The 22,992-nt window shown below is 37.5% G+C and overlaps 1 protein-coding gene across 2 annotated transcripts; it reads right to left on the bottom strand.

Moving 5' to 3' along the window:
* Nucleotides 1-2,019: 2,019 nt before the first annotated feature.
* MBIP (MAP3K12 binding inhibitory protein 1) lies at nt 2,020-17,908 on the bottom strand. Of its 2 annotated transcripts, none has more exons than XM_050975883.1 (9): nt 17,748-17,908; nt 13,341-13,460; nt 11,454-11,666; nt 11,242-11,338; nt 9,706-9,771; nt 7,868-8,020; nt 5,206-5,303; nt 3,863-3,901; nt 2,020-2,718 (listed from the first exon to the last, which is right to left on the bottom strand). In XM_050975883.1, the coding sequence occupies exons 1-9, from the start codon at nt 17,868-17,870 to the stop codon at nt 2,611-2,613; spliced, it is 1,017 nt and encodes a 338-aa protein (XP_050831840.1). In that variant the 5' UTR covers nt 17,871-17,908; the 3' UTR covers nt 2,020-2,610. The 2 variants fall into 2 exon arrangements, with proteins under 2 accessions (XP_050831840.1, XP_009100640.2); XM_009102392.4 differs by having other exon boundaries at nt 2,020-2,721.
* Between the last annotated feature and the right edge of the window lie 5,084 nt (nt 17,909-22,992).

Raw genomic sequence — 22,992 nt, forward strand, 5'->3', positions numbered from 1 at the left:
ATTTCTCTCAAGGATGGAAGGGTGTGAGTGTACCAGTTTATTTCTCTGAAGTTTGTGAAAGAATATAAGTGCTTTTGTGGAGACACCTCTACTTGTCTGCATCACGGCAGGAACATCTATAGTACAGCAACAGGCACTCTCCCTGCCTGTCAGTCCAGAGCTCTATAATTAGCAAGTAATTTGAGAAACTTTTCTTCCAGTTTTCTTCTAAGATGGCATCTCAGTCCGTGAGCAAATCCACTGCCATAAGCATAGAGCAGATTCTTCATTGATTTAGGCTCACAAGCAAGTGTGCTGTTTATTTAAAGTCTGTTTCACCTTCAGCATGTGGACATTTGAGAGGATTTCTCAGCATCGGTCCCACCCCCTACTCTTTTAGTCAGTAGTCTACATGTTGAGACACATTAACTGCATTGCAAGAACTTCCTTTGCTTTTGCTTAATCTTTAGTTACCTCTCAGACTACAGTTACTGCAGCTGCACTTATCAGCAAGCACTGGAGTGTTTCAGATGCAGAGGAAGAACAGGAGAATTTGTAGTTCTGGAAAAAGGGTGGTGAAAGAGGTCAAACCTGCATCCACTTTATTATGGGGCTGTGGTGAGAGCTCATCTTTCTGCAGAAACAGTCATAACAGTGGAAGTTAGTCACGGAAGGTAAAACCCAAGGAGACAAAAGGCAAGGAAGGATAAACTGGTAAGACCAGTAGCACCGAACCACAGAAGTGCATCCTGTTCCTCTATGCCTCTTCACATGTAGTCATACAGCAGAGGAAGGGAAACTTCCAGCAGCCTGGCAGACCTCTGAAATATGCAAGTGTTTAACATTCAGCTCAAAGCAAAGAATATCTTCCCCCCTGAACTTTTACTGTACAGGCACATTAGCATTAAGCATTCAAGAAAGTAAGAACTTGAAACCAAATAATGGCAAAAGAGCGACTAGGAATAAAGCAAGGTGAATGCCACATGATATTTATCATTTGTCTGTCACATGTATTTGATAGATTATACAGGGTTAATAAATTATCATCCAGAGTGCATCCACTGTTGTTTCCTCAGCTATTTATGTCACCCTGTGCTACAGGAATTGTATTATGATGCACATGGGTGGAGGCTACTGCTTCATAAAATCTACATCTCTTTGGCCATTCCTCCTGGCCCTGTAACAGCCACCTCCTACCACTCTTTCAAGTACTGTTTGAAGTGTGTTGTGTGGCAATTGTACTCTTTTGAGCTATGGCTCCTGGGCCAGAGGACCATAAAAAGAAGTAAAGCTTATCTACTTGAAGTAATAAAGTTGCAGTTCACTGTACTGCTTCACCAAAACATCCCTCATAAAACATACTGTTAGGATGTTCAACAATGGCAACACTTCATGTATCAAAAGTTATTTCTGTAGGATACTGTACTGATATGTAACACACACGACAATCTTCAACTGCAACAGTACCTCTTCATATTCACCGTTGCATCTGAGGCACTCAGATCTCTTCCTGGAAGGACAAGCAGCACCTTAGAGGTTTCTATCATACCCTCACATCCTTCCTGAAGCCAGGACAAGAGCTCAAGCAGCCTTCTCTCCCATCTCTGCTGGTTCATCTCCAGAGAAACACTAGCTGCAGTTGCTATAACAAATGTTATTCTGGATAAGAAGATGAGGTCACAGAAAACACCTAAGGCTGTGTCAAGTCAGTACTGCTCACAACACCTGTCATGGATACTAACACAGGGACATCATCAATATGACTGCTCTAAGCAGAGCAGTTTACATAAAACTCTCTCAGTAGCAGCTACTTGTCTTCTAAACTGAAATAATGACAGACAGTAAATAAAACTTATATGAATAGAAAATGGTTTATTAAAAAAAAACCAAAACCAAATAAAAAGTCACAACACAGTCTCACTCACTGTCTGGCCAAAGGTCAGACTTTAAGCTAGCATGTTCCTCTAAATCTCCTCTGGGATGATTTTTAGAATACATTGTTTGTGAACACATTACAAAATTTTAATTCCCACAAGACACTAAAAAAGTGAAGAACAGTTGTTTTTATTTACACACATAGGGTTTCCATAAACACCTTTCACACAAATGCAATGTGCTGCATTTCTAACAGCTGTGAAAACAGTGACAAATACAGGAAAAAACCCTGCAAGTAAGCATGCATTCTGCAAGGTTTAGGCAATTTTTTTCCCAAAGTCAGAGTATTTCTGAGGAAGTATTTAATTTAATTTCACAACTCTGTGCAAACTACTTACATGAACAGTACCCAAAAGATAGTCCTTTTGAATACTTAAGTCACTAAGAATAACACGTGAGATGTAGCTTTTGTGTGCAGGTTAAGACTTTTCACATACAAAAAATGCTGCAGTCCTCCTTTATAACAGAAGGGAACGGATTATTAGAATGACATTCCTGAAACAGTCTTCATTTTAAAGTAACTATTTCATTAATAAGGCTACTTCTAAACAAGTTACTCTGAAAGAAAGCTTTCAAGATCACCCAAAGGGAGCTTATATGCATGCTTTGTCTTCATTGCTAGTCATCTCTGATGAACACTGCGCAAGTCTATGGTTTAGGTATGTGTAAATCATGATGAGGATTCTGAAAACACTTTTATCGAAGAAGCTGCTCAGCCTCCTTGAACTTGCTTTCTTTTGTTTTCCTCAGTAATGCCTGTTTTATAGCATTGATCTTTTCATCAAGTTCAGCCAGTGAATAGCTCTGCTAAAAGAACAAAATAAAAATCACAATCATTTACATCTTGTAATTGCTAGAGAAGTGGCTTATCACTTGATACTTGAGGTCACTGCATATTGTACTAAGTGACAGAACTACTTCTGAAGAATTGTCTGAATCTAGTCTTTGCCTATTTAAATTTAAAGGAAAAAGAACGTAAACTTGCAAAAAAGACAGTCTTAATCATGGATCAATACATTCATGCTACTTTTATTGGATGCTTGTTTAGTCTGCTCATAAAAAACCCCAAGAAATACCTTCATGTTAAAACACTGGATGACACTACTTAAGATTTTGCGGCACTTGGGTTTACAGCTAAAGGGTTTTTCTTCCTACTGCCCAACATCAAGCTCCTCTGTGCCACTTAACTTGGTAATATTTTTATGTTTTCTTACACAAGGTGGTCATCATCCTTTTTATAAACATATTTCACCCTATGCAGGACTTTTTTTTTCCTACACAAGCCTACTTTCTCAAGTTCCAGATGGCCCATATCCCATTCTAAGCAGTCTCCCCAGTCCATCTGTCTCCAAGGGTGATAGCTAGGAGCAGACAAGGTTCCAGCAATGGTCCCACGTGCACCAATAACTTCTCTCTTGTGGCCTAAGAGGTACATGGCAAATGCATTCCCTTAGGTGATGGTGTTTTGAAAATGGCAAGTCTTACTGCCAGATTAATAACTGCTATAATGTTGGGTCCTTCTGCAGTACTTTTGCCAAGCCAGCCATTTCTACTTTTGTCTTTTCATAAAACAATAAAGCAAATTTAAAGATAATTTTAAAATCAACAAAAACCACTATGCCACAAAACAAAAATTGAAGACATTAATAGATGGCTGATCAGAATACAAAAATTGCCTGTTACTCTCAGCTTGATTAACAGCACTATAGATTTGTTTAATTCAATCATCCTCCTAACTGGTGAAAACCCTAGTATGTATTCTTAGAAGACTCATTTCATTGTAACATCCATTAGCTTTTTATCTCCTTCCTATTCTCTTTGACAGCAAGCTATCCCATACTGATGCAGCTACTTCTGAGAACTTACATAATTGCTTCACAGAACTCCTGCTTACTTTCCACTCAAAACATCCTAAACTTAAGAAAAAACAAGAGTTCATAGCACTTACATGGGGAGATTGAACCTTTCTCCTCTTGCCAGAAGAGCTCTGAAGAAAAGACAATCAAAACAGACTTAATGTTGCACTGACATAAGACCACAAATAATTCTGTAACAATACTGTTAAGAGTCTTTAAAGTACAACAAAATCCACTGACTGCCATTCCATGGATTAAAGAAACCTTTTTTATAATTAAGTACTTTGGATCATGAGAAATAGTACTGGAGAGCAGTCAGAAGCTGTTGAAGCTTCTCCACACTTGGCAGTCAACAACTATCAATTTAACTGAAGCTTCCTTCAGACAGAATTGAGCTTTTGAAACTGTCAATATTTTCGTCCCTAAAATTTGCCTATATCCACACCAATATTTATGCAAAACTTCAGATAAAATGTGCTAATTACTGTGCAACACTACTATTGCCACCATCACAATTTTTTCCCTGATCCTCATTCTAAAGCATTTTCAATAGAAATCTCAGCTTATGAAAGTGTATGTTTCAACTTCTGGTTTTCAGCCAGAAGGAACAGCCTCACAAATAAAGAACTTTACTGGTCTCCAACACAAATTTTAAAAAATTAAACAAAAACGTGCGCTATTGCTATTGATTTTTATTAACTGACGCTTCTTTGGCTAGTCTCAAGGGAGAAGATATAAATTAAATTGCAATCAACAGTAAAAGAGACAATCTTATTGTTACATGGGGAAAGAAGAGCAAGATAACAGACAAGACACTTCTACAATCAAATAGAGCCTAATGTAGTAACAACTAATGTTCTCTTTGTCCTAATACCCTTTGGTGAGTGAAGGTTAAGGTGTACTATTCAGAGAGAGACAGAGCTCTGGCTGAAAAGCAGAAATAAAGAAAACTAAGTCACAGAATCACATTAAGCAATTTTCAGACAGTTTATTCTCTCATCGTTTTGGAAGTTATTCACATATCGTTAGCAATCAGATCATGTACAGAAGCCCAAATGATTTCAGCTGTTTCAAATTAATGATTTGTATCAAAAATCAAAACTTCAGTCAATTTTCTTGACATAAGAAACACTTCAGATTTTAAGGCAAGGGGGACAAATACAAACTCTGATACATTTCTTACAAATTAGTTAAGCTAGGGTGGCAGCAATTTTTTCCCTCCCAACAGATACTTTTTTCTTTTGAGTGAGAAATAAGGTAAATATGAACTTGATAGAATGGTCCACATGTAACATAACCACTACACCAAGCCAGAGTTGTTTATTGAAAGTGTCTGCCCTCTGACTCTTAATTTCTTTTCTGTTCATCAAAGATTCAAGCACAAAAGGCATAAATACATTCAGATATGCTGAAAAAAGGTAAGAAAATTTCTTACTACAGATTGAAAATATTCAGGAGACAGTCCTTCCAGCTCAAGGATTTTATCTTCAAGCTTCTTAATTCTCTGATAAATGTCTCTTGGTACTGGACCACCTAAATACATCAGTAGTAATGCAAAGAAATCAGGAAAATCACTCGAATAATTTATTTAACTAAAGATTGCAAGTCTAATATTTGAATTCTTCAAGATTAGCTATCAACCTTGTTTTGTTCAAGTAGCTGAAGAAAACAAATGGATGGGATAATATGAAAGAAGGATAATTAATATGATTCAGGGTAAAACCTGATTGATAAGCCAGTGTAGTCAATGAAAGCAGTAAGACAACTTTATGCAGTTGGCTGATGTCTGTCAAGGTCCCTGAAACAGCTAATGATCACTCTTTGCAATACATGGGTCATGAAATGTTGCCACTTCAGAGCTGACACTAGCATTAGGAGAGAGCAGATAGGATGGCAGACCACAAATGAATTCAGCTTTGATATCCAAGATAAGTTTCTTTCAGAACAATCTCTACTGAGCATCAGAGGTTAGAAGACAAGAATGAGTTGTCACAAGAACAGCGTTTGCTTGACCATAGATGGGAGAAAAGGAGTGGGGAATGTGTGTATTGAATAATAGAGGTTTGGGGGGAAAAAAAAAAAATCAAAAAAATGACCAAACAAACAAAAAAGATCCAAGCTTACCCAAGAACCACCCTGACAAAAAAACCCACAACAAAACCCACTCACACCACAAAAACAACAGCACCAAAAAAATCCCAACTCAACCCATTTGCTGTTTTCATCTATACTACAGCAGCCTGGGCTTGTTTCCCCATAGAACAAATAGAATTGATCAAAAGATCAGCCTTAGCAAGCATCTTATTTGCACTCCATAGTATTCTATTATGAAGTAACTAGATGAAATAACTGTTTATCACAACTAAGTACTGGATATTCTAATTTAAATGACAGTCTGGTTCCGAACTGTATTGACAACCAAGGTCATAGCAAGCTTTTGTTTTTTGACACCCATTTCCTTTTATTTCTGTTAGACAAGGTAGTTCAATTCCATAAACGACCAAAATAGCACAAATGCGGGGTTGGGGTTTTTTTGCCATTCATCTATTTTGTCCATTCAAAGAAACAATTGCTCAGGTAGCTTCACTCCTTCAGTTCTGCCCTCCACTAAACACTTAGCACCTACTAATTAAACTGGCTAACCTATCACTCTTAATATTGCTTTCCTTTAACGTAATGGGAAAAGAGCAGTACTAGCACTGGAAGCTCTTCTGAAAAACAGCCAGCAAGTCAAGATTAGTTCTTTCTGTTGCTGGAAACAAAAACTAGTGGAACAGGTAGCTAAGGCGTATTACGTGCTTAGATGAGTATTTTTTGCACAGTTGCTGCATCAAATAATATTGAGATGTTCCCCATGACTGCTGATTTGAACGAGAATTGAGCTGATGTTGCGTGCTTCCACCTTCTTAACCTATACTATAGTTTACCTGACCCATTCCTTCAAATAAAATTTGATCACCTATTAGAGGCACAACCTGGAAGCAAGGACCTCTTCATAGGTACCTCCAATCATTGTCCCTGATATGTGGTATATGCATCAACTTCAAAGTTACACATTGTAACCCTAATGCTGGCCAGCCGCTTCCAAATTCTATTTCTATGCACAAAAGCCAGCTTATTTTTGAGACAGCTAGAGAGCTAAGCATCAAGCTCTGGCTGCTGCCTCAAGAGAATCTATGCATATCTTACTCTCCTTGCTACCAGAGAACTTTAATCCACTACACAGTCACAACAATCTAGCAATCTAGTCAATGTTCCAAATATTTTTAACATAATGGATTGGCATGTATTCAGTATTCAGAAGACAAAAAAATCAAGTGTGTCTGCAGTGTCATGTGTAGAAAATTCACTTAACTAGATGGAGATTTGGCTTCTGTTCTGTTTTGAAAATAATTTTCAAGAAAAATACTAATTCCTCCTTGTTAAGTGCCTCATTATGCCTCAGTGATATATTATGGAAACCTAGTGCTGGGGTGAGGAAAGCGACTATCTAAAAAACATCAGCAGCCTGACAGCTATGGCACTTATTTTATTGAGAGGTATGCACTCATGTTTGCAGGCCTAAAGAGAAGGAGAGAAAACAAGCTTCCCATATGCTGGGAATTAAGCTTAATGCCTGAACTTATTTCAAGAAACATTCTTCATCTTTAGAAAAAGGTTTCAGGTCATTATTTTTGTTGATTCTACCACCAGCCCACAAGCTGTTCATGAAGCAGCCCTTAGTCCTACACTCAGCTTTTCCAGTTATAAGTGCGTCAAGGCAGGACTCTAGTGGCTATGGAGAACCCCAATCTCCAGATATTCCATATTATTTTAAATCCTGTTCTGATGTGCCTCTCTCTTATTTGCTACTATATAAAGTGTATATTTGCTAACTCAGCATCTCAAACTGGGCATAAACCTGGGTTCCATTTTGGGCATAAAACCCTAAACCACTAGATTACTGTACTTGGGGTGAACAAAAAACAAAACCCCTCAGTGGATCTAGCCACTTTTTTACAGTATCAGTTTTTACAGACTTGCCCAGTTTCACCACAGTAATCATACCTGTAGTATAAAATGGCACACCAATGTCAAAATTATAGCATCATACAAACCTGTTTGTAACCGTAAGTGTGCTTCAATGTTTTGCAATCTCTCCTCAACAGCTTGGTTTCCACAATCATGCATGGGTACACTGGCTTTGTGACTGGACCCATGCGTTCCTTCTGACCTAGTCTGAGGTCCATATGTATTTACTACCCTAGAAACTAGGTAAAGAGAAAATAAATTTCACATATACGCACATGAAACACAAAGCAGATATAACTAAAAGAATGAAAATATGAAGCACGAAAACCTGCATTAAATCAGTTTTACAGAAGTTTTGCATATGAAGCGTCCCACACACAGTAAGATCAAAAGTTCAAGTAAAAGCATTTTCTTATTTTTTTGCATGAGTAACTAAACCTAACAAAACCCTTGGATTTTACATATACAAAGTAAAAGAATTACTCATACATTCATGTAGAATGGCAGTATCGAGAATTTGTCATCAGCTGCTGATAAACAGCAGAAACCTTGATATCTATGGCAGCAGTTGCGCGTGAGAGCTTTTGCGAACGCAAAGAAGAGGCCAGACCTAATGTTACAGGAAGCATCATTAATGCATGTAGATGAGGAGAGGTACACAACTGAAGAATCAATACAAACCTCAGCAAGGAAGTTCACTTCGAATTTTTGTCATCTGGATAAAAGATATAGTGACTTTTAGCTGCATCTAGGACTATCCTCTACCCATGCTGAGCCATGTCCTCATCAGAAGATTTTGCTCACTTTTCATTAAATCAGAGTAATTTCTTAAGTTCTCCTCATAGAACTACTGCAGTGCACTGCAGATTTAAAGACTATATTGGCAGCTCCAGATGTTGAAGCACATACACACATACACCAACCTACATACATACATACACCTTCGTGAATGCAATGTGCTACATTCTTGCCTGAATTTATGCTGGTTTTACTTCCAATTCCTTTCTAAGTGTTTTTCACATATCAGTTATGAACTGTTTCTTAAAGTGAAAGCTTCCCTTTTTTCCTGTATTATGCTGCATCCAACCAAGAAATTAACACTCAGTTTTAAACAGTGACTATTGAAAGAAGTTCTTTGTGAAAGATTCTAAAAATCAAACTCACTTCCCCATTCCCTTCTTAGCTCACCACACCTTTCAAAACTTATTTTTTTGCTTTACAGTATTATTCTAAATTACAGAATTCAAAATAATTAATTGTTTCTAGGAACAATATCAAGCAGATAACTGAGTATTACCACTTTCAAAAATGCAAAAGAGGGTTGCTGTCATTCTCATTTTGGGTATTTTGTTTGTTTTTAAAGAAGGGTAACTTGCATACACCTAGAAAGCAGCAGACGAACAACCAATATATTACACACAACTTCTGCTGGACATAATTTCTATATTATTTATTCCTTAAAAAAAAAATGCAGTGATAAATTCATTCCCAGCTTGTCACTTCTTATAAATCTATGTTTTAGAACTTCCACTGTCCCAAAATTGTATTCTATTTCAAGACACTTGCACCAACTAATGAAAAATAGAAGATAATCCTATTTAATCTCAATTCCTTATCGACAGTTTCACCTTAGAAGAAAAACTAAGTATTGTTCAGCTTCTTTGTCCTGCTTTATTTTTTCCACTTTTCCTTTCAGACAATAAAAATAGGCTATTTTGATTTGGTCTTTAGTGCCTAACCATTCATTTAGTGAAGCAGTTAAGGGATTTAAAACCTTGAAGACATAAATGAAGATGTAAAAGTATTCACTAGAGTAAAAAAATCAATACATTAGGTTTGCATTTTTGAGCATATCATAAAAAGTTTTGATATCAAAAACTTACCAGTGCTGGAAACTTAAACGGGTATTAAAAGAGTTGCTTACCCTTTATATGACTTTTAAATCCAGGATAGGGTGTGAAAATTGCATCTGTTCTGGCACAGCTATTTTCTAAATAAATAATGATATAACAAGTGAGGTCCAAATGATGTATTTATAATTGAAAATATTCCAACCACCATCAACTTTGATGCTTTAAACAAATCTAATTAAAATGCTTCAAACAATAAAAAAAAATCAGGAATACTTAATTCATTCTATAAACACTTGCCCACTTGCAAGTTTTACACTTGCAGGGACTTACTACTTTTAATTGGAAAAGTCACTGATATAAATGTATTCACACATTTATATAGAAGTTTACTGACCGGGACCAAATTTATTTGGTTCTTACTTTTCATTACATTTCTCTGTAACTTATTTCCTTCTTCCTGTACAGAAGCCTTTTTCCTGCTTACTATTGTTATTCTGGTTTTATGTCCTGTTCTGAAACTCCCCTATTTTTTGACTGATCTAGTTTACTCATCAGCATTCTTTTCTAAACCTTTCTGCATTTATTCTGATTCATGTGACTTCTTTCATTTGTCTAACCATAAAATCTATAGTATGGATCACCTTAATTTATTCTAATGTTTCTTTTACCATAGAAATCTCTGTTCATTACACCAAAGCTCTACATATATTTTATTACGCCTGAACAATGAGACAAGTCTTATTACCAATTCTTCTGTGCATAATTAAAAATTTTGGGAAACAATATTTCACTATCTACCACATTCTACTAAACTTCAGCTGTCCTTTGCATTCCAACTAACATTCAAGCAGTTAAACTCTCTACAAAGCTTACTGAACAATAAGCTTTGCTCTCTAAGAGCTTAAGTACCTCATAGAGACAATGCACATGTGGGTTCACAGGTACTTAGAAAATATCTCTGTACTACTTATGTAGTTATGTATATAAAACTGTCTTAACTTCCAAGAGGCATTGGGCTACAGTTACTGATTCTGTAAATGGGATCCAGTCTGCCAGATGGATTTAAGATTGGTTACAGATACAGCCAATTGTACTACAACATGAGCAATGTTAAAAAGAAAAAGTCACTTCAAGTAGCTAGGAATTCAAATTCATTGTAAAAAATACTTCTTTATAATTTAACTAGCATAAAATTAACTTCAATTTGAATATGCAACTCACAAGACATTTCTGAATTGCAATTCCATTTACTCTGGAGGAACACCTAGTTAAAACACTGGGAACAATAGCCACAAAATCACCTAAGATAGCAGTTCTTAAAATTGACATAATAATAGATATAATCTTTCTGTATGGGATGCATTAAACATTGTCATCCAGTGACTACTCAATTTATTTTTCCATCTGACATCTGCAGTGCACAATCAAGTTCTATTTTTTAAAACAAAGTTACTCTTGAAAAAAGTTCTGTTTTAAATATAGATAAGCACTTTTGAAAAACAGAAAAAACCAAACTAAACCAAAAAAAAACCCCAAAAACAAACGAACAAAAAACCCCCCACACAACTTAAATTATTATGAAGATTAAAGTCTGGCTAGCCAGTTACCTTGATTACAATCAATAACATTGCAAAATTCCCTGACATTATTTTCATTGATCTCGGCTTGTTTCCTCTCGATGAAGGCTGATATCCGCCTGTCAATCTGCAGGTAATAAACATGAAGGCATATATCTATTTCATTCTTTAAATTTAAAATTTAAAGACCTTTAGAAAGGTCTTTCATTCTTCTTTTTTTTAAACTCACATAAATCACTTACTTCTGCTTTTCCAGCTTTTATTTGGACCACTTCTGGATCAAAATTAAAACGAGCATCCTTCAGATCTCTCAAGTCATAACTTCCGTATTTTTCTTCAGTCTGACTGTTAACATCATAAACATCTAAAGTTGTCTGGCTTTCTGTTTTACCTCCAGGTTCAACATGGCCTATATTTTCCTCTTTGATCAATGACTGGAGTTTTTCTAAAAGAGGCTGAACAAAGAAAACAGTGTATTAGGGTTAAAAAAATAAAAGTCCAAAATTCCCAAAGCCAAGAAGACAACTACTATTACAATTTCCAGACTAATGGAAATAATTTTGGGAATTACAACATCTTCCTCTGATGGAACACAGTAATAAGATTAAAAAGAAGTTCCAAATACTGTGCACACCACAATTCTGACCTTTTTGACCTTTCTTTTAGAGGTTTGTAGAGGAAAACTCCCAAATATCTGTAAAAATCTGCCCATACTCCCGTGTTACTAGCTAAATCAAAGCTTCAATCGCTGGCATCAATGCCACTTAATTAACATGTCATTCAAATGCTTACTCAGAACAGTAAGGCTTAGTATTTTTCCTCCTTAACATGAAATCTGGTGCTCTTACACTGTAAAGCCTTTATCACATCAGCACTACATTCTCCACTTGAAACCGTAGTTGCCCAAGTGAATGAGAGAACACAGACATGAAATACATAGGCATTATCATGAACACATTCTTTGCTTGACACAGTTGATTATCTACTTAGGTCATGAAATTAAATGAGAAAAGGCACTGACATTTGTGGCAGGAAAAATGCTTATTTTACTGCAGTAACGCTGCAGTACGCTGTAATATCAAAACCTCAGTACATATATATGTCCCTGTCTCTTTTTAATTTCCATCAGTTTCATCTAGTCTGAATTTCACTGCTTATTTTCGCTCTATAAATTATTTTAATTTTTTTAAAGACAACATGATTTTTTGCAGTCACATTTTCTGAAATGGAATCAAATTCCCACTTGCAGCATTCTTACATGTTGGATGTAAATTTTATTTGCATTTATCTTGCATATTTTCTCTTTCTGCTCATCACACCAAATATTTGGTGGATGTCTGGAAAACAAGGGGTCTTTCTTTTACCTACAGACAAGAAAATACAGAAACTTCCCTTTTCATCCTCTCAGTACTAGGCACCTCAATTAATTCATTGAGTGGCTCAAGCAAAATAGTAGTACTCAAATCCCACCTTCTACATATGAACTATCAAGGTCAAAACACTGCTTAGTTACCAGCTGACAAACTGCTAACCCTCCCTTCCATGCAACTAAATTACTTTTGGCAGGGTTGGAAAGTTTCAAATAGTTAAAAGAAATGACAGTAATGGTGACTGGCTACTTGGCAAGATGAGACATTAATGTCAAAGAAATTACTCTTTAAAAAAAAAAAAAAACTACGTTGAAAATATATTTAATTGCAGTAAGACACTCCAGGATGTGTCATGCTGGGATAATGCCACTTCTTGAACCACTGAAAGCACTCTATGAGCCTCAAAACTCACCCAACGCATGGAATCATTATCATAGCATGACACACACCTGCCGTGTCTTATTGCTTAATTATAACCCACCATAGATGGAAATGTATCACATTTACAATGCAAGTCTAGGAATCAATGAGGCTGCATTTATTCAGCCTGCTCACCTACAGTGGCTATTCCCACCACTAATCTGAAAAATCCGTAAATGTGAGTACCTATGGAGCATAGTGGAATCCCAAGCATTTAATACCTTTGTCATCCTTTTTTATTGAACCCACCAATATAAGAACAAAACTACTGGAATTTTACAATTGAGATTACTTTAGTTGTTGATTTGTCAAGGCAAATGTGTCCCATGAAATATTTACCTGTAAACATAAAATATGCTGCTGAAGTGCACTAAAGAGCAAGGCTGGCTGAAGTGCTGATGTGCTCTGAAGCTTGCTCCAATCGATTACAACTTTCACAATATCCTCTCCGAGATTAAGCTTCAACAGGGCAAAACAATAAAAATTATATTATATTTCTTAACATCAAAAAAGTATACAAGACTCCTACAAGACCACAATTATGCTCAGCCTCATATAGACTCATCCCATTTTTAGACAAGAACATTGAAAAGATTTGATATTAATTATAGTCCAAGCAGCTATCGTTTTCCAAGTAAGCTAGTATTTGTACAGTATATTCTAAAATTAAAAATTCCTTACTAACTCATCACACTTTCATTGTATTAATTCAGTGCTTGGCTTTATTTAATTAATTCTCACATGAAAGCATATAATTCATGTTAATCACTCACACCATCTTATTTTTTAATGGACACTAGAACCACCAGCATGAAGAAACATGACCCCGGATAGCAGTCTCCTGTAAGTTAATGTATTTTATTCCAAGACTGGAAGACTATCTGTGCCTGCATGACCCGTGTCATGATGTAACACCATGGCACGTTCTTGAATTTTTACTTGCTGCTAATCCAAAGGAAGCTTTATATTAAAAATAAGTGCATAAATATATATATTTTTAATATCTCAAAGTTTAATAAACTCCAGATTACACAGCACCACTATTAAACCTATTTTCAAATCACACTAATTTTCCTGTATATGTATTCCTGTATGAAAATGAACAATTGCCAGAGTCTGTCCTCACTGCCAAGGAATTGCAATTTTTAACTCCCAAGACAATAAAGAAAAACACACATAATAAATTTGAAGTATTGTTTAAAAGAAGTGTGTGTCTTCTATAAGCTATAAATACACTTTTTAATACAAAGATGATTGTCAATAAACTCTAAGGGGATTATACACTTTCACATCCAACTTTGCCCTTTTTGTTACACTAAAGCTTTTCTCAAGATCTTAAAGAGACGATTACTTTCATTTCCCAAAGCTAAGAAGGTTGTTCTCCAACCAAACATCCTGCAAGTGATACCCGAAATTCTAAATACAGATAAAATTCTTGTTTGAAATCAAGAGGACCTACAGGTACTTTGCTTGCAGCACTGAATTCCCAATTCATATGCATACTTGTATATCTAGTCCTCACCCCCTCCATTAAAATAAAAAGTGGGGGTGGAAACAGCAAAAGGTACCTCAGGAAGATGACAAAAGTGACCTTTAACTCATGGTCTAAAGACATTTAACTTCTAACAGCATCAAACATTATAAATAAGAACAGAGAATGCATGTGCACTCATGTCCCGAAACCACCACAAAGTGTATGAAAACACTAAGAACTGGACACAAGAAATGCCCCCATCACTCTGAAGGCAAAGCTGTGGATGATAATGTGTCCTACCTTAGTTTCAAATCTCAGCATTAACACAATTTTGTAAAGAATTATAAGCCTGAACCTTCCTTATTTAGTCAAAAGATCAGCCTTGCTAAATACAGGGTTAGCTCCCAAAAGACACAGCAAAGGAGACACTCTGACTAGATATATAATGTATTTTAGATAATTTCCACAAATGTTTATCCCTGTTTAGTACTTAAGCTAAGTACAAAGGATATAGGAAAAGTAATGTTCTAAGATATACTAATCTTGAAGAAGTTTCAAAACCAAGACTGTATTTAGAACACAGTAGGAATAAAATTTACTTTAGGAATTAAGCCTGTGCATGGGATCATCTGAAGCATGTATTTCTGCCCAAAGTTTCTAGAGTAATACCTCCTATATGCTATATTACAGTCTACTGACAGGGTAAAAAAATGTACATTAAGTCATCCAAATGAAACAAAATACAAGTGCTACTGCAATTTCCTAATAAGACTCCTTCTCCAAAAAGAAAAAGCTGGTATGTGCCTTCTTATCATAATGGACAACTCCTGTCCAGGTGGTTCAAAGTGCAAAAAAGCAACAGAACTTCCAACTTGAAATAATTTAGAGGCCAGTCATATTTTTAACTCACAGACACTGCTTTTAAATAAAAGTCAAGAATAAACCCCTCCTGCATCAACAAGTTTCTAGTACAATAGAGCAAGTTCTCAGTCTTTCACATCCTACTACTTCCTAGGACTGTGACAAACAGATTTATAAATTCAGTGTTTTGATATTTCAAAGCCTTTGACTAATTACAAGTCCACAGCCTATTCAATTTACAGGATCATATGTAATTTCAGCCCTTTGAAATTTGTTTTATGTAAACACTGGCTATTACTTGAATCTTGAACTTTTCAGGATCAGCTATATTGGTTTTAAGAGCTGTTATTCTCAGATGTCCTCCTGGTCACGTACTGCCATTGATTGCTCCAGTAAAAAAATTCCTGTGCCAGAAATATTCCTGCTTACAGCCCAATTTACTAGCATAAATCCAACTTAAACTACTGTAATGAATCAAACTGTGACTGCTAGCAATTTGGCACAAGCTCAATCATCTCTATAGAAGGGAAATGGGGAATCAGTAGTTTCAGTCAGAAATGCAAGACAGTTTGCTAGAATCCATACGGGGGTAAAACAGAGCAGTTAATTCTGTCAGAACTCAAGCACTGGCAGACAAGTGTGTAACTCAGCAACTGGAAAGGATCATAACTGAGCAACTAAAAGGACTTTCACAGCTAAGATGGAGCAACCAGAACCTTATCCAACCAGTGCACTGGACAGTAAAATGTGTCTGTTGTCATGGAAAGAAGACACTCCAAACACCAAAGAAGACAATTATACTCTTCACCATAACTGTAACTCTACTGCAACTCTAAAGAGTTCTCTCACAATGGTCTGTGCACACCCAGTTATTTTTAAAAACCACCAGGGACTTTCCAATGACATGCTAGTTGTACAGCCAGCTTTGGAGAAAAAGTAAGTTGCTGAAGTCAAGAGGGAAAAACAAGAGTTTTTAGTGTAGTTTAGAAACAATTAACAAACTTGTGATGAATAGCCTAGTTAAAAGCTTAGGAAACTTTCCCTTTACTCTCCTTTCTGTTTTTCATAAATACAGGAGTTCCAACTTTTCTCTGATGTATTCTACTACTGTCATAGTGTTGTCCTCACTTAAATAAACTGACAGTCACTAGGTCTTTGTTGATCACATTGAGAATTTTCACCAGAAGAATTAAGGGGCCTTTAAACCTCAATAGATAGTTTTCACACCTCAGTAATCCTACGAGTCAGCTGTGTCTGAACATCGCACTGTTCAGTGCTGTACTGTTTAAAAGCCATGGTAGTTTGTAACCATTTTAGAGACAGGAATACAGAGACTCTTAACTAAGCACCTGAATTATCAAGCCCTTTATTTTGGTTGCCTTTTGTTTGAAAACAGAGACAACTGCTAGCATACTTGGAGAAATGCAAATATAATAGAATTCTATAGAGATGAGAGGCAAAACACTCTAAAAAACAATTTCAGATCAGGCAGCAGCTATTCCTAAACTGCCTCTGCATCTAAGAGCCCATTTCAGTACCAAACATAAAGTTACACTAGCTCCTGCAGATATTGCTCATCATCTGGCCCCAAACCTTCAAACTGCTAACTCTTGACATAAGAGTGTGCTTCTATTGCCTTCACAGAACTACATAAATTGTTTCCACTGTGGAAAATTAATCTGTAAATTGTTTATAGCAATAAATAAGTTCTTACTAAAACCTTCTCCTGGTTAGGGCCTTCCAACACTGCTGTGACATCTGTTTCACAACTCACAGACATTACTAAACATAAAGTAGGTGTTTCAACTTATGTACTATAGAGCAAAGCACCTTAAAAAAATCATGACCCTTAGCTACACTGTGTTTCATAGCATGTCATTACCAAGGCAGGGCTAACTTTAAGCTCCTGATGATTTACTTCGATTTAATGCACTGTAAGTTTTCAGGAGCTTCTCAATTCAGAGTAATTAATTAAGACACAGCAATTAAGCAAATTGCACTTTCCCATGGAAGAGATCATCCGTCAAACTGCAAAGTGACACGCGATGTCCCGTCACTGCGAGGCCAAGGCACGGTCCCGGCTGCGGGAAAGAAGCAGCAGCAGCGGCCGCGCACGCTGGGGCTGCCCCGGCAGGAGGGAGCGGGGGACGCAGCTGGCACCGCCGCCCCAGCCCTGGCAGAAGCCAGGCGGGCACGAACAACCCCCAGAAGAGAGGCAGCTCCCTTGTGTGTGGCAGACTTATGTCCTCTCCAGCGCCGTTCCCTACTCCTGGAGCCCACAAGGGCCCCGCAGGCCGGAGAGAGGCAGGAGCCAGCCCTGCGCAGGGCCCCAAAGCGAGGAGTTGTGAGGCGGGAGCAGCGCCCAGCCCAGCTCCGCCCAGGACCTCTCCCTCGGCCCGCCCCTCACTCACCTGCCCCGCCAGCCCGGCCAGACAGCGCAGAGCGCTGCTCGCTACCTCGGAGGCCGCAGGGTCGACCTCCGGAGCGCGGGCGCCGGGCGGGAGCGGGCTGGGCGCCGCCACCGCCGCCGCCATGACACCGGGCCGGGCCGCGGCCGCGCCGTCGCCCCGCGATGACGAGCGCCGGGCGCTGGCTCCGCCCCGCGCGTTGATGGAAAGGCGCGGCAGCCAATGGTGGGGCTCCGCAGCGCTGGGCCGGGCCGAGGGCCGCGATGCCGGGGCCGCTGTGGGGGCGCGCTCCCGGCCGGGGCCGCGCTCTCTCCGCCGCCGCTCCGGCAGCGCGTTCCGGGAGCTGCCGGCGCGGGCACGGCGGGCGCGGCTCCAGCGAGGGCTCCTTCGCGGGCGGAAGGAGCGTCAGCGGTTGTTTCAGTAGATCGAATTGCCGCCCTTGTTTCAGCTTTTTCAGAAAGGCTGAACCAGCCTTTCTGGTTACCCGTTCACTTTTTTGCAATCATACGTGTTGGTCAAAGCCTTGACTCTTCTGGTTGTAGCAGGGTTGTTTTTAAACTAGACTGCAAAGTTTGTCAGAGTACTATTGATTATGGGGATCGCAAAATTCTATTCCCTGTAAGAGTGTTTACTTGTACATTTATTTCCTAAGAAATTTAGTAGAAATTCCTGAGAAATGCAAATAGAAATGCTTACAGAGGTTTCCTACCTGATGTTTCTTTTGATAGCCAAATTTTGATCTTTGCACTTCTTTCTGTTCCCTGACCCTCTACCCCCCAATATTTTTTGCTCCCATAAAAAAAGGTGAGTGCAGCTGTATATACAAATGTTGAAACATTCTTAAATAAAAATGTTTAAAAAGGCAGATGAATTTATTCGACTGATGTTTTGGGGGTTCTTTTTCAGATAAGACATACTTGTTGTAGTGAAAATAAATGCTACTAAACAAGGCTTTCAGGACCAGCAACCCACAACATTTGAGGAGACTCAAGCAGAGAAAGCTCTGCTCAGTTCCAGAGAAAAATTAGTTCCAAAGAGGACTTCAGTGTTTAATGGTTACAAATATATTGCATGGATGTCTGCATTTTGCAAAAATATTTTATCTAGGGTGAACTAGATGGCATTTGCTTGTATTCAGTTGATGAGAACCATTCCTTGGATTCAGAAATACTTGTGGCAGGATGTGTTTGTGGTTTAGAAGCTCTGAAACACATAGAAGTTTACTTAATTCCTGAAAACACACAGTTTTTATCAAATAACATTTTGAACACATGCACAGAATATGGTAGTCAGTTAAGAAAATTTGTTAAATTTTGTTTTGCATTTCTGTGCACCAATAGTAATTCCAGCTTGTGATCAAGGGCTGCTTCAACCAACCTTGCCTCTTGCAGTTTGTCTCTGGACAAGCAGCTGAAGCAACCCTGCCAGATGTAATAATGTCATTTGGATACAATCATGAAGCTTTCAAGAATAAAGGAAAATACATTGCCCTTTCCCCTTCCCCACCAGCACTACAACACTGAACTAACATATAAGGGATCTGCTGGCCAGGCAGAATATGGAGCACAGATGTAACAACCTGGCATTGCTTGCTGCTTCTCAGTGTCAGAGGTGTCAGTGTCTCCTGACAGTGAATGAATTCCCCATGACCTGATAAAATAGAACACTTCCAGGCATTTGAACCAATTTTAAACTTCAAGTGATGAGTGCTCAGCTACCTGATAGATTCCAGCTTTCCTGGAGTGATGAAGCAGATGTGTCCTACTTTAGGAATGTACATGTAGCTTTCCTAACTGGGAGACATAGGATCTTTACTTTTGAACATGTTCTCTTTACCTGTAGCCAGAGGTTGTTTTGGGCTAAAAAACATTTCAAATGAAAAATAAATATATAAGCATATAAATATCAGAAAGATACATGGAACTATAAGGGAGATTTAATGAATGTAGATGATTTCAGAGATACAATGGGGAAGATACACCATTATTTATTCAGTGCTGATTACAAGAAGAGTAGGCTAAAGACCATGAAGTAGTAAGTTGTTGATGCCCACCTTTTATTTACTAAGGAGAAACTGGATCTTGGCCTTCTTCCTGTTAGCAAATGTCTCCTCTTAGAGAAACAGTAATGATTCCTATGGGGAAAGACTTTTTTCCTACTTGCTCTGTCTCAGAAGACCTTGATCTGGGTTGCAGCTGCTAGTTGAATAAATTTGTTGTCATCTGAAGTTTCACAGATTAAATTATGCAATGCATTAAACAAACATTAACAGAACAGAAATAATCCAAGGTGATTTAAAAGATTGGGAAAATGAGAGCATGTGAGAAAACAAACATAGATGGGAAAATGTGCAAATACAGCTAAAGCAAAGATGTTATACCTTCATATCTAATGGAAGAGACAGACCAGAGCAGAATTGTTCCAGAAGATGATTATATGCTCACTGGAATTTGTGCACAGTAAAAATAAATTCACTTGAAATCACCTCTGGAAGTAAAGCTAGCCTCCACAAAGTAAATCCAGGCCTCCACAAAGACAGAGGAAATTACATGGCATTCTCACTGAAGCTGGTGAAGCAATAAAATATTGGAAGCTCTCATTGCTGGAAAGATACTGGTAATTTGGAATAAATTTATAGTAAACTGGCAAGAAGTGGATTGCCAGAGAGAGAGATACTTCTTTAGAAAGAGGAATCAGAAGATTTAAATTTGTCTAACTTGGCAGTAATGTCCAGATATTTTAATAAAATGACAAACAAGGGAGGAAGTAATCTGGAGTTGCTTCTAGCACTTAGGGATGGAGTAGTCATGATAATATTAAATCTTCTGCAGCTTTGATCCTCGAATGGATCATTGAGGCGTATAGAATCCTCTCCCACTGAAACCACTTTGAAAAATATAAGTGCAAATCCACTAAGTTCTTTAATATCAAATATTGTGGTTGGAGTAAAATTTTTTTGAAATAGAGAACTATTTTCTTTTGATTTTGGACTCGTGCTTCTTTTTATTTTGTTTGTAAAACGATGAACATGTTCACCTCTTTCCAAGTCCAGGTGCCTTTAAACAATTTAAAATCACAGTAAATCTCAGTAATTTGATACAAGTTCTCTTCACTGGTCACCGCTGTCATAATTGCTAGCACTGTTTCTTCTGCTGCATATTACAGCACCATAATTTCTGAATTCACATTTTAATTTTGTCTCTAACTAATATCCAAAGAAAGGTGGGTGCTTGTCAGAATGTACCAGCCACTGAGGTTTGTTGTGCCAAAGAGTGAAGTGCTGAGCTAAGGAAGCTGTGTAACATTTAAGCAGATTTTTCTCCTGAATTGAAAATCTCATGCTGTGCACTTCTGCTTATGTCAGCTGTAGCACAGAGAAAGGCAAAAGAGGCAATGCTTTGGGAAAAAAATCAAAAAAAACCCTAAAATAATTTGGAGCTCCAACGATAATAATACTCTGAATTCTGTCCAAAGCCCCAGGAAAATGGTCCCGTTTGACACCCTGCTGTAAATGTAGTTTTTCCTAATATTCAGATTTTCAGTGATGCACTAAATTATCTCAGTTATAAAAATAAAATTGATTGTATTGTACTCATTAAATAGTTAAATAGGGTTAAAATAGGAAATGACCAAGTCCCTCCAAAATAAAAGCTTTTATTTATTTTTCCAAGCATTAATTTCAGAAATAAGAGCACTTCATTTCTGTTGCTTCCCAAAGTACTCAGGAAAAGGCATCGCTGTCGAAGTTTATAGATCCTGGTTCAACAAGATACTTAAGCTGTGCCTAATTTTAAGCACTAGCCCAGCTGAAAAAACCCTCAGCCTGCATCCCTAAAATGTAGTCATGTGCTTATTAACTTCATCAAATAAGGCTCTGAATTGCAAATCTGGCTCTCCAATAGGAGCTGCATTCCTTCAAAGCAAATGTCTCTGCTGACCTTTTGGTGTTTCTTTCACTTTATCAAAGTTTAGAAAGCCCTGTTCAGACAGGATTGGAGTGGGATTTGTACAAAATGTCTTGGTGGAAATACAGCCTTGATGTATTTGCCATTAGAGAAAAAAGGCAAACCAACAAACTTATAAGTATCTTACATTTGTGACTTGCAGTAATTTGATCATTCCGAACATTCGTGATGCTGTTGCCTACATTCTGTTTAGTGTCTTCATCCTGGCTTGCACATATACCCACGACCCTTCCCTTCCGAATTTTTTTACCCTTGTGATTTTCTAATACAGCTTCATGCTCTTCCTTACTTTTGTCTTTATTTTCATTGTTTTTGTTTAGTAATTTTATAACATATTTAAATTCTATATACCTGCCTCCTTTCTTGCTGCCATCTGCAAATGTGATTAGCACTCTGCACAAAATCCTTCAGCTCAGTTATATAATTTGGGATTGAGAACTGATCCCTGCAAGTCCTAGCTCAACAGCTCTTCTTAGGAAGTCAGTGAACCATTATTATAATTATTCTGTGTTTGCAAATTCTAGACTTCTATAGCTACTTTGAAAGATTTGATTATAAATCTTCTTCCTATCATTTTCTTGTGAGACTATCATATAAAAATGTAGAAGGAGCCTTGTGGAGTAGGTGTCTATGATCACAGTGTTTCCCCTTTTTGCAAACTGTCAGTAATTTGACACAAACATTGTGAAATTATGCATTCATACCTGAAGACAGACTAAAAATTAATAATTTTCCATTGCATTAATATGTACATGATGTACGTGTTATATATTTAACTCAAGTTTAACGGGACACTTGAAAATCTATATTTAACAGGGAAACAGGAATATAGCATATTTATTTCAGAGAAAATTTAACTATTGGGGTTCTTTGATTACTGAGTGCTTGATTTTAAGAGCTGTAACTTGCATCTTTATTAGTATAATCTGACTATTATTTAAAAATAAATAATAGTGATGGATGCTTAGGAATATTTTAAACAGGATTCTTCAGCTGTGCTATGTACAAGCTTTTCACATAGCTTATCTGGGAGCCAAGTCCTTTTCTAAACATTACAGTCTTCTTAGCCTTTTCTGTGGAACAGTTATATTGCTAAAATTTAAATTTATCTCCTGCTTCAACAGTTCAACTTATAAATTTCTATACCCCAGTAGCTAGACAGTTATCATTGAATAGACCACATCTGTCATTATTGGTGTGATCGATCATTCCATGTTCTGGCAGCCCCCTGGCAGACTTCAACAGCCAGATCCAGATCTAGTTTAAATATGAGATTTGTGGAC

The sequence above is a fragment of the Serinus canaria genome, chromosome 5, assembly GCF_022539315.1.
Source record: "Serinus canaria isolate serCan28SL12 chromosome 5, serCan2020, whole genome shotgun sequence".
NCBI classification, from domain to species: domain Eukaryota; kingdom Metazoa; phylum Chordata; class Aves; order Passeriformes; family Fringillidae; genus Serinus; species Serinus canaria.

What these genes read in the sequence shown, in the direction of transcription:
- MBIP (XM_009102392.4), bottom strand. Translation starts at nt 17,870, where the DNA reads ATGGCGGCGGCGGTGGCGGCGCCCAGCCCGCTCCCGCCCGGCGCCCGC. An exon ending in ACACTTACGGTTACAAACAG is followed by an intron (nt 5,304 to 7,867) that starts GTTTGTATGATG and finishes TGATGTATTTAG; the next exon opens with GTGGTCCAGTACCAAGAGAC. An exon ending in GAAAGGTTCAATCTCCCCAT is followed by an intron (nt 2,722 to 3,862) that starts GTAAGTGCTATG and finishes TTGTTCTTTTAG; the next exon opens with CAGAGCTATTCACTGGCTGA.